Source organism: Erinaceus europaeus, chromosome 15 (assembly GCF_950295315.1).
Source record: "Erinaceus europaeus chromosome 15, mEriEur2.1, whole genome shotgun sequence".
Taxonomy (NCBI): Eukaryota; Metazoa; Chordata; class Mammalia; order Eulipotyphla; family Erinaceidae; genus Erinaceus; species Erinaceus europaeus.
Genome location: NC_080176.1, coordinates 16,447,580 through 16,465,391, shown reverse-complemented (window position 1 = coordinate 16,465,391; position 17,812 = coordinate 16,447,580). Strand labels below are relative to the sequence as shown.

At 41.0% G+C, this 17,812-nt stretch overlaps 1 protein-coding gene across 2 annotated transcripts in view; it reads left to right on the top strand.

The window, feature by feature from the left end:
• ERCC4 (ERCC excision repair 4, endonuclease catalytic subunit) overlaps nt 1-17,812 on the top strand; it is a 55,580-nt gene that overhangs the window by 10,535 nt on the left and 27,233 nt on the right. For both annotated transcript variants that reach the window (XM_060172937.1, XM_007529529.3), the window contains exons 3-8: nt 403-598; nt 2,727-2,934; nt 6,107-6,287; nt 7,287-7,415; nt 10,514-10,624; nt 13,474-14,071. In XM_060172937.1, coding sequence (XP_060028920.1) covers nt 403-598; nt 2,727-2,934; nt 6,107-6,287; nt 7,287-7,415; nt 10,514-10,624; nt 13,474-14,071 — 1,423 coding nt within the window. The remainder of the gene's footprint in view (nt 1-402; nt 599-2,726; nt 2,935-6,106; nt 6,288-7,286; nt 7,416-10,513; nt 10,625-13,473; nt 14,072-17,812) is intronic.

Below are 17,812 nucleotides of genomic sequence, written 5' to 3'. Positions count from 1 at the left end.
AACAAACAAAACAGGGAAAAAAAAAAAAAAAAGTGTGAGTGAGCGAATGCTGATGACCATGAAAACATTGTCTTTTCTGTGATTAAACTTTTCTTTTTTTAATTAATTTATTTATTTATTCTCTTTTGTTGCCCTTGTTGTTTTTTATTGTTGTAGTTATTGTTGTTATTGATGTCGTTGTTGGATAGGACAAAGAGAAATGGAGAGAGGAGGGGAAGACAGAGAAGGGGAGAGAAAGACAGACACCTGCAGACCTGCTTCACCGCCTGTGAGGCGACTCCCCTACAGGTGGGGAGCCAGGGACTTGAACCGGGATCCTCACGCTGGTCCTTGTGCTTTGTGCCACATGCACTTAACCCGCTGATTAACTCCCTGATTAAACTTTTCATCCACCCTTCCCAGGCATCTTGGTGTATAGAGCCCACAGAATCATCGAGTCCTGTCAAGAAGCGTTCATCCTGCGACTGTTCCGTCAGAAAAACAAGCGTGGTTTCATCAAAGCCTTCACAGACAATGCTGTAGCCTTCGATACAGGCTTTTGTCATGTGGAAAGGGTGATGAGAAATCTTTTCGTAAGGAAGCTCTACCTGTGGCCAAGGTAAATGGTGTATCTGTGAGGGGACCTGTCATCATTTCATTGATGAATGACATGTAGAAGATATGTCTGTGGGTGGGGCTAGATTGCAAAACGGTTATGCAAAGAGACTGTCTCATCCGAGGCTCCCAAGTCCCAGGTTTAATGACCACCACCCCCCACCCCACACCACCATAAGAGAGCTGAGCAGTGCTCTGGTGAAGATCGAGAAGGAGAAGAAGAAAGAAAAACCTGTCTATAATTGCACTCGATACATGCCAGTCAGATTCCAAACAGGTGGATTCAAATACGAGTCTGTTACCAGCACATATACTTTTTTCATAAAAAAAAAAAAAAAAAAAACATTTATTTATTATTTAATGTGAGAGAAAATCACTTTGGCACATGCAAGACCTCACACTTGAAAGTTCAGTGCTTTTTCCCACTGTGCCACATCCTGGGCCAGCATTTAAGATTCTTTTAAAAGGAGAGAGAATTTGGTGGTGGCTTTTCTGGCAGCCCATCAGCTCCATTCAAGGGCAGCCACCTTATTCTTTCTTATATCGGGTTATTGGAAAAGTCGTGATGCATTTTTACATAGGAAAACATAGCAAATTATATCAGGCGACAGCCTGAGGTACGTGTGAAGTCTCCAGGAACTAGAGACTCCCATGTGCAACAGTTTTAGGCCGACTACAGATTTATTGATTTCTTGACCCTGTCTCCCACTTCTACTCTGAAAATTACCCAGCAGGGAGGCAAAATTACACAGTGGGCAGAAAGCAGTCCGTGTGTGTGTCCCAAGTTCGATCCCAGCACCACGTATGGTAGATCAGAGCTCCGGTCCGTCTTTCTTTTTCACTCCCACTGAATAAACACATTTTGAAAAGAAAACAAGATGATTATCCATCTGGGAAATAAAGCACGAAGATTTTGAAGGATTTGTGAAAATTTCTAGGAAAAACATATGGTTTCAGTTTTCAAACCTTTTGCAACTATGCTAATATGTATTTTCGTTAAACTGTATTTTTTTCTTAATTATACCTTACTTCCTTTCCTAATTATACCTTATTTCAGCGATTGACATATTTTTCCTGTGACTGACCAGACAGCCACTATTTTGAATTCTGCAGACCTTTCACTTGTTTTCAACTAATAAAAACAATCTCATATGACAGGTGATGAATATTTGCCTTGTGTGTGTTATACAAAGGATTTGGCCTTGGCCATGGTTTTCTGAACCTGAATTTATTTGAATAATATTCCATCCATTGAAGTTAAAAGTACTCCTGAGAACATAAGTTATTTTGCTTCCTATTTTGTTTCCCTTTTTTTTTTTAAAAAAATTATTTTATTTTTGAGAGAGATGCAGAGAGACACAGAGAGAAATACCAGAGCACTGCTTAGCTCCGGCTTATAGTGGTGTGGGGTATTGAACCTGGGACTTTGGAGCCTCAGGCATGAGAATCTGCATAACCATTATGCTATTTCCCCCACCCCTCCCATTTTGTTTCCTAATTGCTTTTAAAAAAAAATTATTTTGGGGGGGATCAGACAGTAGTGTACCCAGTTAAGTATACATGTTACCATGTGTATGGACCCTGGTTCAAGCTCCTGGCCCTCACCTATAGGAGAGAAGCTTCACCAGCAGTGGAGCAGAGCTCTGGGTGTCTCTCTTTCTCTCTCCTTTTCTATCTCACACTCCCCTCTCAATTCCTCTCTGTCTATCAAATAATAAAATAGGAAAAAACAAACAAACAAAAAACCAAATAAGACAGCCAAGAAGGGTGAATTCATAGGGCTGGCACCAACCCTTAGCGGTAATCCTGGTGGCAATTAAAAGCAATAACAGAAAAAATATTTATTTATTTTATTTGTAAGACAGAGAGAACTAGAGAGGGGAGAGGGAAATAGAGATAGAAAGACCTGCAGCACTGCTCCACTGTTCCTGTAGTTACCTGCCTACAGGGAGGAACTGGGGGCTTGAACCCAGCCTTCTTCATGGTGATATGTGTATTCAACAAGACACACCACTGCACGGCCCCTTCCTAATCACTTTTACAAAATAATAAATAAATAAGTTGGGAGTGTTAACCTAAGACCCAAAATATGAAACTCTTGAGTCTCACTTGAAAACTATTTGTCTCTTTAGGTTTCATGTCTCAGTAAACTCATTTTTGGAGCAGCACAAACCTGAGGTTGTGGAAATTCACGTCTCTATGACACCTGCCATGCTCGCCATACAGACCGCTATCCTGGACATCCTGAACGCTTGCCTGAAGGAGCTGAAGTGCCACAATCCATCACTCGAGGTGGAAGATTTATCTCTAGAGAATGCTATTGGAAAACCTTTTGACAAGGTACTCTTATTTCTTCTCCCATTTGAGCATGATAGTTTGTATTGTCATTTGAAAGAAGGCAAGTTATCTTATTTGCAATCTTCTGTTTAGAAACTTGCTGTTATTTTAGCATTAGTGGAGGTAATGATTTACAGAATAACCTTTTGTGTTGGCAAGTCAAATACATGGCTTGTAAGTATCACTCTTTTAAAAAAAAATTTTTTTATTAGCTTTATTTATTGGATAGATACAGCCAGAAATCAAGAGGGGAGGGTGATAGAGATGGAGAGAGACAGAGAGACACCTGCAGCACAGCTTCACTACTTGCAAAGCTTTCCCCCTGCAGGTAGGGACCAGGGGCTCGAACCCAGATCCTTGCGCATTGCAATGTGTTCTCAACCAGGTGCGCCACCACCAGGCCATCACTCTGTTTTTTTACAATGATATTGTAATTAACTCTGACTTCAAGTAGAATTAAGAGGGGTTTACTTCTTTCTCTGAACTGACAGCATTTGGATGTCTGTATGTGTAACAGTTTTGCATAAGAATGCTTTTTTGATTATATGTGAACTTATGATCTCTTTTTGTGGATAAAAAATAATTCAGATGAGATTTTACTGCTGGAGAAATGTCAAACTTGTTCTCTTCACATTACATTCTGACTGAATAGATGATGGCTTTAACTTCATGGATTTTTATTCCTTTTTCATCATTATTAACATAGATACTTAATTGTTGGAGATTGAATTGTAGATTCAGAAAGTGCTAACTTTTAAAGATATTTCAGGCAGCTTCTTTTTTTGCAGATTTTGATAGAACAAGTTTTTGTCGTTTATACTCTAAATCACTTTTTTTGTCACTGAAAATAATACATAATAATTATCAGTAAGAAAAAAAAACTTAACTCCTCATTTCTCTCATTCATCCAGAAAGCCATTTTATTAGGGAGTACTAGTACATTGTTAAGTTTATTATAATTTAGAGCATGATAACACCAAAAGAAATTCATATTCTTTTAATAGAAAGTAACATATATTTGATGAGGTGTGAACTTGTGCTCCTCAAACATATACAGTGTCATAGATAGCATGAATTCAATAATAAACAAACTATATATATATATATATATATATATATATATATATATATATATATATATATATATATATATATGGTGTGCTGTCCCTAAGAAAATAAGCTACAGCCTGATGTGATTTGCACTGAATCTCTGTTTATCATGTTCTGATTAGCAAAAGCCCAAGTATTATTTTAGGTATTTAGTAACAGGCTATGTATGTAGACATAATTTGTGTCATGTTAGAAATTTTAACTTAGGGGGCCAGGCAGTAGAGCAGTGGGTTAAGCGCATGTAACACAAAGTGCAAGGATAAGGATCTCAGTTAGAGCCCCTGGCTCCCCACCTGCAGGGGGGTTGCTTCACAAGCGGTGAAGCAGGTCTGCAGGTGACTGTCTTTCTCTCCCCCCTCTGTCTTCCCCTCCTCTCTCAATTTCTGTCTTGTCCAACAACAACAACAACAGCAGTAACAACAATGATGATAACAACAATAATAATAAACAACAAGGGCAACAAAAGGGGAAAAAAATAACCTCCAGGAGCAGTGGATTCAGTGCAGGCATCGAGCCCCATCTATAACCCTGGAGGTAAAAAAAAGAAAGAAAGAAAATTTAACTTAGATTTTACAAATAAGCATGTTACATCCCAGTCTGTAAAGAGAGTCTTAGTATCAGCTATTGTCTTGAAGTAATTACTACTACTAATAGTAATAATAAGAACAACATCATCACTTTATTTTTACAAAGGTCTGAGTTTAGACAGTATACCACATGGTCATCCATATATTACTCCTGCTCAGTTTTAAGTTTGTTAGATGAGATGCCATGTAGTGAATCATGAAAGATAAAATGGCCTCTGGGAGCAGTGGATTCAATAACCACCGGTGATAACCTGGTGGCGCTTTAAAAAATAATAATAACCTAATTTATTTACTTATTTATTTTTATAAATTAAGTATTTATTTATTTATTTATTTTCCTTTTTGTTGCCCTTGTTGTTTAACATTGTTGTGGTTATTAATGTCGATGTTGTTGGATAGGACAGAGAGAAATGGAGAGAGGAGGGGAAGACAGAGAGGAGGAGAGAAAAACAGACACCTGCAGACCTGCTTCACCGCTTGTGAAGCGACTCCCCTGCAGGTGGGGAGCCAGGGGCTCAAACTGGGATCCTTACGCAGGTCCTGGCGATTTGCGCCACGTGTGCTTAACCCGCTGCGCCACCGCCCGACTCCCATTAACCTAATTTATTTAATGCATCTCCAGCCACGAGTCAAACATCAAAATATAGTAAGTCTTATATACATTAGTAAATTCAGGCACATTATTGTTTAATTTGATACCATGTGGTTTCCCTGGTTTATGCTTTCTGTTTCTTTATCCAGCTGAGTCCCTTTCCTATATCTATCCAGATAGAGTTGGAGCCAAAGCTGGCAGGAATTGAATGTGTCTGGGCTACATGTTCCAACTCTTCATACAAGGAAGTAGTTGATTATCTGATGATTATCAGGCCTTTTCTCTCTTGATTAGCTGTGTAAATATAGAGAAATGTGAATGGACTCTGATTATACAGATTCTAGTGTTAATACAGTGTGCTTTTTAGTGAATTTTTAAATGAATTTAAAAAAATATATTTATTTATTCCCTTTTATTGCCCTTGTTGTTTTATTGTTATAGTTATTATTGATGTCATTGTTGCTAGATAGGACAGAGAGAAAATGGAGAGAGAAGGGAAAGACAGAGGGGGAGAGAAAGATAGACACCGACACCTGCAGACCTGCTTCACTGCTTGTGAAGTGACTCCCCTGCAGGTGGGGAGCCAGGGGCTCGAACCGGGATCCTTAAGCCAGTCCTTGTGCTTTGCACCCCCAACTCCCTAGAGTATGCTTTTTATTTGAGAATATAAGCAATATTGTTAGAATCTATGAGCTGAAGTTGCTCCTCCAATTCCTTAAAGGATAAAGTTTTAGATTTGTGTGCGGGGGGAGGGGAGATATACATAATAAAATTTACTTTTTAAAGTCTTTTTTGGTTTACAGAACACAGTGCCCATTGGAAGTATGACATATTGTTAGCTATATTGAATATAGTCTAGTAATACTAAATTTCATCCTTGTTCCAGACAATCCGCCACTATCTGGATCCTTTGTGGCACCAACTTGGAGCCAAGACCAAATCCTTGGTTCAGGATTTGAAGATACTGCGAACTCTGCTGCAATATCTCTCTCAGTATGATTGTATCACCTTTCTTAATCTTCTGGAATCTCTGAGAGCAACTGAGAAAGCGTTTGGTCAGAATTCAGGTAGGGGATAAAATGACCACTATCATCCTAGGAGTTGATTTGACTAAAGAACTGTTATTTTGTTAGGGAATCAGATGTGGAGAGTAAGTGCTGTGACAACTGCCTGGTGCACAGGGATCCCAAATTGTGTTTCTATTCAGAGCACACGTGTGTAGTTTTTATTGATAGCTACCATCGCCACCTCCTTAACGTCTGTTCTGCATAATAATGAATATTCATATCCATTCCAGGCAGTGTTATCTGTAGAAAAGATAGTCTCCAAATTAGACATAGGTTGTGCTCTGCTCCAAAAGGTTCAGTTGGTAACAGCATAAAAGTGATCTTCCACCAAAGAACAGCAAGGGCACACAGGGCTTGATCTACTAGCTCCAAAGACTGAAGAGAAAACACCCAGCAGAGAACATCCACCTGAAAGGACTGTCATCCTGTTTCCCCATCAACCACTATCGTGGCCTCTGTTATGGACCAGCTAGTAATAAGTCTTAAATGCTTAGCAAGAAGAACACAGTGATGCTAGCACACTAGGCCCACTGCCTTAGTTGTGCTCAGATCCCAGCAGATGCTTTGGACCATCGTTGGAAAAGTCAACACAAAGAGGAAAAGGCAAATCATGAACTGGCACTATTACAAGAATAGTTTTTTTTTTTTTAATATTTTATTGATTGATTGATGGGAGGAGAGAGAGAAAGAACCAGACATTACTCTGGTACACATGCTGCCAGGAATTGAACTCAGGAACTCATGCTTGAGAGTCCAATGCTTTATCCACTGCGCCACCTCCTGGACCGTGAGAATAGTTTTGAAGTTACAGATACCTTAAAATGTCTCAGGACCCCTAGAAGTCTGTAGACCACACTTTAAGAACCACGGAGACAGTCAAGTAGTGAGAGTACACAGTAATGTGGAGAAGGTGTGGGGAGGAAATGAGGTCATCAGAAGCTCTTATGAATTAACATTGAATAAATTGAAAGGTCTTGCTTCTTTGACTTTCCCTCTTAGGTTGGCTGTTTCTTGACTCCAGCACTTCAATGTTTGTAAACGCACGAGCAAGGGTTTATCATATTCCTGATGCGAAGCTGGGCAAAAAAGGCAAAGTACCTGAAAAAATGGAGATTAAAGAAGGGCAAGGTATCTTGTAGACTTCAGTCTTTAACTGTGTCTTTTATTGAAGGATTTGGTACTTGAATGCTAATTTAAATTACAGCATACATTTTTTTAAGTTTTTTTTTTTTTTTTTTACACCTGCAGACCTGCTTCACTGCTTGTGAAGTGACTCCCCTGCAGGTGGGGAGCCAGGGGCTCGAACCAGGATCCTTACACCAGTCCTTGCACTTTGCGCCATGTGCACTTAATCTGCTACACTACTGCCGGACTCCCTTAAATTTCAGCATAATTTTAAATCTCCTTGAGCCATGTGAAAAAATGTGTGCGTGCGTGCGTGTGTGTGTGTGTGTGTGTGTGTGTGTGTGTGCGTGTGCGTGTGCGTGTGCGTGTGTGTGTGTGTGTGTGTGTGAGAGAGAGAGATGGAAAGTACATTAAAAGTAATCAGCATGGGGGCCAGGCAGTGGCACATCTAATGAAACACACACATCATCACCAAGTTCAAGGACCTGGATTCAAAGCCTCCTCTCCCCCCTTGGTCCCCACCTACAGGAGGGAAGCTGTACTTCAGTGAAGCAGCTCTACAGGTGTCTTTCTTTCTCTTTCCCTCTACCTTCCCTTTGCCTCTCAGTTACTCTTGTCTTATCAAATAAGGCAAATAAGGGGGGTGGGGAGCAAACTAGCACCAAGCCCAAGTAAGAACTCTAGTGGCATTGGGGGAAAAGAAAAAAAAAACATCATCAGCATATTAAGGGATTTCAATAACAGACACCAAGTATCAGTCAGGAATATTCTTACTGCAACAGGGGAAAGAGTTCAGCTGGTAGAGCATTGGTCTTGCATGCCCAGGGTTCCCAGTTCCAACCTCAGTTCAGCATATGCACTGGAATGGTGCTGTTTTTTTATTTTTTGTTTTTTATTTCTCTTTGGCTCTTGTGAAACTCTCTTACACACACACACACACATAATAAGTAAGTCGTTTTTTGGTTTTTTTAAATAATATTCTTGAAGCTGGTCAGTGGATTACCTGATTAAGCATGCACTATTAAGTGCCACCATGAGCAAGGACCCAGTTTGAGTCCCCATTCCCCATCTAAAGGGGGAAGCATCACAAGTGGTGAAGCAGGTCTTCAGGTGTGTCTCTCTGTCTCTACCCACTCTGCCTCCCCCTCCCCTCTCAATTTCTCTTTTTTCTATTAAAAAAAACACATAAAAAAGAATATTCAACCCATAAGGACCCTGGGTCCATGCTCCCAGAGGGATAGAGAATGGGAAAGCTATTGAGAAGGGGATGTGATATGGAGACTGGGTGGTGGGAATTGTGTGGAGTTGTATCCCTCCTACCCTATGGTTTTGTTAATGTCTCCTTGCTTAAATAAAAAAAAAAAAAAAAGAATATTCAATACATATTTACATAATGATAAAACAGACACTTAACTCTTAACTGGAAATATGTATCCTATGTGCATTCTTGTCTTTACAGCTGTGTGTGCAATCAAATTACTTCTTTCTAAAGTATTTATGTTCTGCCATTTTGTTAAACAAAGCACCTTAGTTCCAATTATTATATTTAAAAACAACTTTAATCAAATAGAGGAGGATTCAGGAGCCATACAATAAATGAAAAAAAAATACAAAAAAGGATTCAGGGGCCATACAGTAAATAATAAAAAAGAATATTCTTACTACTATATAATAACTATAGATTGCTTTGGTTTTTCTTGGCAGTAATTTTTTGGGCACTGAAAATCTTAGTGGAATATGTTAGCAACCCTTTCAGTTTTTAGAGGACATAAATATTCAAGAATGGGGCAAACTGGGTATTGGTCAAGGATTCATCCAGTAGATGTAATACATATCACTGGTTAAGACATGGGAAGGTCAGTGCAATAGTCTATTTCACAGCTGTTAACTAAATATAGCAGCAATGCACGTGAGTCCTTCTAGAAATAAAAACTTGGTTGTTTTCTACCTATATCCACCTTTTGGGATTGTGGGAAACTCAAGGATTTTAGAAATAATAAATAAAATTCTATACTGGTAGTTTAATATCCAAACATTTACTTGTTTATTTATGAGAGAGAAGGAGCAGGAAGAGAAAGTATGGGGGTAGGTGGGGATGGCGGGGGAGGGGGCTAATGAACCAGAGTATCATTCTGGCACATGTGATGCCAAGAATCAAACCTGGGACTTCATGCTTGAGAACCTAATACTTTATCCACTGTACCACATTCCAAGCCATTTAATTGTCACATTCCTGACAGTTTAATTTTGTATAGCCATTTATATAATAGCCTATGTAATGTATATTGACAGTTTTCTCAGAATTACGTAGTAGTGACCATGCCTATAACTTTCCATCAAAGCATTATAAAACCCGTATTAGTATTGAAGTATCTTTGATTTAGACCATAAGTAGACCTTTTTCAGGAAAGCAGATTCTGAACCAGAGAGAGCTCACTGGATAGGGCACATGCCTTGATGTGCCATGGCCCCGGTTAGAGCCCAGAATCACATGGGAGGTGCTGTGGTACAGGGGATGCTCTTGATGTCTGTCCCTCTCTGTGTCTTTATCTGAATGAAAAAGTGATGTGGAGGGAGTCGGGCGGTAGCGCAGATGGTTAAGCACAGGTGGTACAAAGCGCAAGGACCGGCCTAAGGAACCCAGTTCGAGCTCCCAGCTCCCCGCCTGCAGGGGAGACACTTCACAAGCGGTGAATCAGGTCTGCAGGTGTCTATCTTTCTCCCTCTCTGTCTTCCCCTCCTCTCTCCATTTCTCTGTGTCCTATCCAATAACAATGATATCAATAACAACAACAATAATAACTACAACAATAAAACAAGGGCAGTGAAAGGGAATAAATCAATAAATAAATATTTTTTAAAATCTTTATTAAAAAAAAAAAGTGATGTGGAGCAGTGAAATTGTGAATGCATGTGACCCCAGCTCCTCACTCAGAGAAAGAAAGCAGATTTGACCTATAAATCATGATTCTTGAAGAAAATTCAGAGATGTGAAAGTTGCAGAATGATGTTAGTGTTATCTGTTGTTTAAAAACACTTTGGAACACTTTTTGTATAAGTATAATCCGTGTAATGAGATTTATCTTTTCTCTCCTCTACAGAAGCAAAAAAGGAGCTGGTCCTAGAGAGTAATCCTAAGTGGGAAGCTCTGACTGAAGTACTGAAAGAAATTGAGGCAGAAAATAAGGAGAGTGAAGCCCTTGGCGGTCCAGGTAGGAACCGTGCCAATGGTAGCATTTGCTTGCAGGAGTAAATGCCAAATGAACACCAGGATTCTAGCAATAGCCTCCTTTTTGTTCATTTGATGTGATTCTTCTGGTTGAATCATTGTACATTCATGAGAGAAGAGTTGTCTTGGGTATATGTGGGCTTGTGCTTTGTATTCTCAGTATCTTGCCAAAGAAACCTCAACTGTTCTACAAAGTGACATTGAGCAAACCCTAAAATAACTCCCCACTTTAAGGCTGCTCTGTTTAAACATAAATGAACTGATAGATTAGCACAGTAGGTGCAGTGTGAACTAATTTACAGCGTTAACCAGGTAGAAAATGAAATGAACTTTTAAAAACACAGGCCCCAGTCTTTGACTCCTGCAAAGCAGAAAAGCAGGCCTACAATCCTTATATTAGTAAATATACTGGTGATTAAGCCCAGAACTTAACCACTGTGATTCCAGACCCAAAGTCATACATGCTCACTTCAGAAAAAGTAAAAGATACAAAAGAAAAGAAGAGAAAAGGAAAGGAAAAGCTTATAACTAGGGGCTGGGGAGGTGACTCAGCAGTGGAGCTCATGGTTTGTATGCAAGAGGTCCTGGGTTCATTTCACAGCACCACATATAATATATATATTTTTTTCTCATTCTCTCCCTCTCACTAAAACTTTGTAATGTAATTTAAAATATGTATCTAGCAGACTCTGTTAACACTGGCATATTCCTTTCTCTCCTCCCGTGTCTTCCTTCACATGTTTTTTCTTTTTTTGCATCCAGGATTATCACTGAGGCCAGCACTATGAATCCACTGATTCTGGAGGCCGTTTTCTCCATTTTATTAGATAGGACAGAGAGGAATCAAGAAGGGAAGGGGAGATTGAGAGTAAGAGAGAAAACCACCTGCAGGCCTGCTTCACAGGTTGAGAAACATCCCCTTTCCAGGTGGGGAGTCAGAGGATCGAACCCAGATCCTTGGACTTAATACCATGTGCACTTAGCCAGTTGCACCACAGCCCCTTATATTTTCTATTTCACATTGTTAAAGCCATAGTTGGATACAGAGATAATGAATTAAGATAGAGTTCTTGAGACATATTACTAGATTGGTTTATACTGTTTTTATTTTATTTTATTTTATTTATTCCCTTTTGTTGCCCTTGTTGTTTTTATTGTTGTAGTTATTATTGTTGTTGTCGTTGTTGGATAGGACAGAGAGAAATGGAGAGAGGAGGGGAAGACAGAGAGGAGGAGAGAAAGATAGACACCTGCAGACCTGCTTCACCGCCTGTGAAGTGACTCCCCTGCAGGTGGGGAGCCAGGGTTCGAACCGGGATCCTTATGCCGGTCCTTGTGCTTTGCGCCACCTGTGCTTAACCTGCTGCGCTACAGCCCGACTCCCTTATACTGTCTTTTTTTTTTAATTATGTCATCTAACTGTTCAAGTTTGTCTCTTCCACTTAGCTGTCAGTGACTAAAGTTTCTATATATTTGTGTGCAGCTATATAAGTATCACATATTTATAACAGTTAATTTGATTAGAGGAAAATACATGTGACCTCCCTTTCAGTGGTGATGTTTGGTGAGTTCAGTGCTACTCAAGTGCATTTGCTCTTTTTGTGAATTGTCTCCATTTCCGTTGCCACTTTAGACAGTTTGTATCATGTTTGATTATTAGAGACATTGCCACTTACCATAGCTCTTACAAAGTTATTTTGTCTTAGTTTTTTTTTTTAAAGAAAGGCGATTTCACCTTTCTTTTTTTTTTTTAATGTTTTTTATTATTTATTTTCCCTTTTGTTGCCCTTGTTGTATTATTGTTGTAGTAGTTATTATTGTTGTTGTCATTGTTAGATAGGACAGAGAGAAATGGAGAGAGCCGGGGAAGATAGAGAGGGGGAGAGAAAGACAGACACCTGCAGATCTGCTTCACCGTCTGTGAAGCGACTCCTCTGTAGATGGAGCCAGGGGCTATGCTGGTCCTTGCACTTGGCGCCACCTGGGCTTAACTTGCTGCACTACTGCCCAACTCCCCTTTGTCTTAGTTTTTTAGTGTAGTTTTTTTTATAAAGTTTTCGTTTATAAAATGGAAACACTGACAAGACAGTAGGATAAGAGGAGTACAATTCTACACAATTCACACCACCAGAACTCCTTATCCCATGCCCTCCCTGATAGCTTTCCTATTCTTTATCCCTCTGGGAGTATGGACCCAGAATCATTATGAGATGCAGAAGGTGGAAGGTCTGGCCTTTATAACTGCTTCTTCGCTGAACATGGACGTTGGCAGGTTGATCCATACTCTCAGCCTGCCTTTCTCTATCCCTAGTGGGGTGGGAGTCTGGGTGCAGTTATTTTTTTGTAGTCAATCTTATAGATCTCAATTATTGAGATTTCTCCTGCTACATTTAATACAACACAAGCGTTTCCATCCAGAGAGATGGAGACTAGTCACCTTTTTCTTTTTCCCTCCTACAATTTAATATTTAACATCTGACTCTGTAATCCACTTGGAATTTATTTTGGTGTACAAAACCCTCCAGAAAAGCCATTAATTAAAAAGAGCTTTTTAAAGGCATCTCAGTATGCTATAGCTTTACTTTCACAAGTCTAAATATGTCTGACTTAAGCTTTACTTAAAAGATTTCAATAATCCTACCAAAGAGGTGAAATCATTTGAGAAATAACCCAGGAGTCCTTTTTCAGCAAATTATAAATCTGGGGTTTCTGGCATCGAAGGCTTCAGTGTCTCTTCCTGTTGAAGGAAGAGAAGTGAGGAGAAGGGGCCCATGAGGAGTAGGTCCCAGTGGGCTAGTCAGAATGTGACACTTTCCACTCCTCAAATTCCAGGTCAAGTACTTATTTGTGCAAGTGATGACCGAACATGCAGCCAGCTGAGGGACTACCTCGCGATGGGCGCCGAGGCCTTCCTGCTGAGACTCTACCGGAAAGCCTTTGAGAAGGACAGCAAAGCGGAAGAAATGTGGATGAGATTTAGAAAGGATGACAGCACTAAGAGAATTATGAAATCTAACAAGAGACCCAAAGCCCCACCCAAAAAGGATAGGGCCCCTGCCAAGGAAAGGGCTGTCAAAAAGAAAAAGCGGAGTCTGACCTTGACTCAGATGGTGGGGAAATCGGAAGAACCGGAAGAATTCGAGGAGGCCCAGGAAGGTGTTCCCAGAGACCCGAGCAGCAGCCCAGAATGCTGCTTTGAAGGCGTGAAGCCTGAGGAGTTCGACTTAAACTTACCATCCGATGCAGCCTACGGCATCCTGAAAGACCCCCTCACCATCATCCACCCGCTTCTGGGATGCAGCGACCCCTATGCTCTGACGAGGGTGCTCCACGAGGTGGAGCCGAGATACGTGGTCTTGTACGACGCAGAGCTAACATTTGTACGGCAGCTTGAGATTTACAGGGCAAGTAGACCTGGAAAACCACTGAGGCAAGTTCTAGAGACGCTAGGTTGAAAGACTTAGGATACCAGGGGTTGGTGTCATAGTTCTCTAGGATTTGACACAGAAGCCATATCAGCTTCGTATGGGTTTTCTTTGGCATATGGTGGTGTGGGGGGATTGAACGTGGGGCCTTGAAGCCCCAGGCATGAGAGTCTCTCTGCATAACCATTGTGCCATCTACCCCTGCTGGGTTTTCTTTTTCACATTTAGTTTTGTGTGTGTGTTGATTATGTTTACGAGGCCCTATTTGACTCTCAAATGAATCTAGAAAGTTGACATTGAAGGATTTCAGGCTCTGGAGATAGTTCACCTAGAAGAGTCCATGATGTACTGTGAACAAGGACCCAGGTTCAAATCCTGGCGGCACATAGGAGCTCCATGGATGGTACCAAGGGGAGCTCTAGTGATGACAGAGCAGTTCTGTGGTGTATGTCCTCTCTGTCTTCCTCTTTCTGAAATAAAAAGAGTAAAACGTCAAATTTTAAGTGAAAAAAAGCATGTCAAACACTGGAGCAGAACCAAGAATCTAGGAGCCTGCTTGGGTTCTCATCACTTGCTGCCCTGTCCTTGATTCTCTCTCTCTCCATATACACACACAGAGAAACTGAGAGGGAATTGGAAGACAGAGAGACACTTACAGCACTGCTCTACACACTTGTGAGTTTCAGCTCAGCATGTGGGGTCCTTGAGCATTATAACAACTACAATCTACCAGGTGTGCCACCACCTGGCCTCATTCATCTTTACCTTTTTTTTTTTTTTTTTTTGCCACTATAAATCCACTGGAGCTTTGTGTCAGCACAATTCCACTGCTTCTCAAGCACATTTTATAGACTTCCCCCTACCCCAAACAGTAGGCGAAAGACAGCGGGAGAGACAGCGAGAGGACAGACACCATAGCAGTGCCCCACTGTTTGTGAAGCTTCCCTTTTTCATGGTGCCTTCAGATGGTGACCGGCTCAAAGCTGGGTCCTCATGCATTGAATGTGTCTACTCTCCTGGGAGAGCCTTCTTCCAGTCCCTGCTCTCCATTTATTTTCTGGTTTGATTTTAGCTGAAGGGGTGCCATATCCAAACACACCTGGGACCTTTATAATGTCCTCACATCTGTTGATAACAAAAGCTGATATGATGCTCTAACATGAAGCAAAAGTGAATGTGATCATGACTCAGCTAAGTCATTCCAGTCTTCTGCATCTTCTAATAAGACTCAGCTTTTCAACTTACAAATTTGAAGAAGTGACTCTAAGTGGCAGCCACATAAAACTAAAGTATCTGGGGGATTATTCTATCATGCTTTCTTGAGTCTCAAGAAATATGAAAATCTACAGGGATATCAGATGAGAAGGTGATGCTGCCCAAAGAATATCATGATATATATCCCTTTGTTGCCCTTGTTGTTTTATTGTTGTAGTAATTATTATTGATGTCATTGTTGGATAGGACAGAGAAATGGAGAGAGGATGGGAAGACAGAGAGAGGGAAAGAAAGATAGACACCTGCAGACCTGTTTCACCGCTTGTGAAGCAACTCCCCTGCAGGTGGGGAGCCGGGGGCTTGAACCAAGATCCTTACGCCAGTCCTTGCGCTTTGCGCCATGTGCACTTAACCCGCTGCGCTACCGCCCGACTCCCAGAATATCATGTTTTGGCTCTCCAGTGATCTGAGTGGAAATAAACAGCAAAGTTAGTATCCTGAACTTAATCAGAACCAAAAGCAGAGCTATAAGAAGCCTTTCTTCACTTTAACTGATGTAGCCTTTCAGAGTGGAGATGAACAGAGGATCAAAATATTATTCGAAGTAAAGATAATATAATTATGGGTTTGTAAATTTTTTTATTTATTGTATATTGTGTAGAGACAGAAATCCAGAGGGAAGGAGACATACAGAGAGAGAGCGAGAGAGAGAGAGACTTGCTTTACTGCTCATGAAGCTTTTCCCCTGCAGGTGGGTACCAGGAGGCTTAAACCCAGGCCCTGCCACTTTGTAACATGTGCATTCAACTGGGTGCACCTCTGCTCCATCCCAAGCCTGTACATTTTCATACCTTGTTATTGACCAACTGTGTAGCTAGCTTGGGTGCTCCAGAGTACTTCATTGCCTGGGAATGGAGTGATGTGATGTTCGGAAACAAAGCATCGGAGTTGAGGGGTCTGGGAGTTACTTCAGCCACTCACTCTGTCAATGGAAAACCAAAGTCCAGAAAATGTCGACTGCCCTGCCTGTGGCCTTGTGGCGCATTTGTAGGGTAGCCAGGGCCAGGGGACTTGTTCCCAGTGGTCTCATCCCTGTCAAGACTTGAAAGAAGTATAATCTAGGAAAGTAAAGGGGAAAAAGAAAAGTCAAAAGCTTTCAAAGAAAAATAGCCCCTGAGGTCAGGCGGTGGCACAGCGGGTTGAGCGCACATAGTATGAAACGCAGGGACCTGTGCAAGGATCCTGGTTCCTTTGGGGGGTGGGGGCTGGTCGCTTCACAAGCAGTGAAGCAGGTCTGCAGGTGCCTATCTTTCTCCTTCTCTATCTCCCCCTCCTCCCAATTTCTCTGTCCTATCCAACATAAAATGGTCACCAGGAGCAGTGGATTCATAGTGCAGGCACCAAGCGAAAACTGTGGAGGCAAGAAAAGAAGAGAACCCCTGCTAGAAGGTGAAGGAAGGAAGGAGACAGAGGAGGTGTATACTTCCGCTTCTTATTGACAAAGCAGAGAAACAGGTCTTTGGGGCCATAAGAGAACGCACCAGAAGAACACACACTTCACTGCGCAGGGACCTGGGGTTGAGCTCCCAGCCACCACGGGAGTGCACGCAAAGAGGAAAGTTCACAGGCAACAGAGTGGGGATATAGCATCTCTCTTTTTCACTCTGTCCCTCCTTTTCTGTCTTTGCCTTCATCAAAAAAAAAGAAAGAAAAAAAAAAGTGAGTCTGTTGGGAGTGGTGGAATTAGACAGGCACAAAGCCCTAGCAGAAGATTGTGGGGGGCAGAAAGAGGAAGATAAAAGGAAAAAGAAAAGCAGGCCTGCCCAAGAAAAAAACAAAACATATAAAATTAGTTCTTGAGGAGCGTGGTGAAATCCATGTGCCCCCAGGGCTGGGTGGGGTTTCTCTTAGTAACCAGGTACAAGGACCTGGGTTCAAGCAACCTCTCCCCCCCCACACACACACACATACTTGCAGAGGGAAGACTTCCGAAGTGGTGAAGCAGTGCTGCAGGTATCTCTCTTTCTTCCTATCTCACCCTGCCAATTTCTCTGTCATATCAAATAGAAGAAAAATAGAAGAAATATATAAATATTGTTTAAATCCTACAAATAAAAAAAAAAAGCGTTCATGTGGCCCTTGTGTGATGACTGGATTCTGGTAAAGCGTGAATAAAAAAAGAACTGAGAAGTGACTTGTGAAGATAAAGGTCATATAGATTTCATTTGTTTATTTTTCACAAACATGAACTTTCACAGTCTGGTTTTTATAACTACCATCCAACTTTTGAAACAGTTGTTTGGCAGAGGTGCAAAAAAAAAAAAAAAAAAAAAATTGAAAAAAGAGAAGCTGCTATACTTGTATTTTTTTTTTTCCTTTTTCTGATTTGTTTATAGTTCTGGGGAAAGAATTGTTCTATCCTTCTACTTATATTTCAGTGTTTACCTAAGCTCTGTTCCTTCTCCTGCCAAAATTTAAAAGAAAAAGTGGTAACAAGACCTTGGGCAGGTGGGGTATAGGCAGTTTAATTT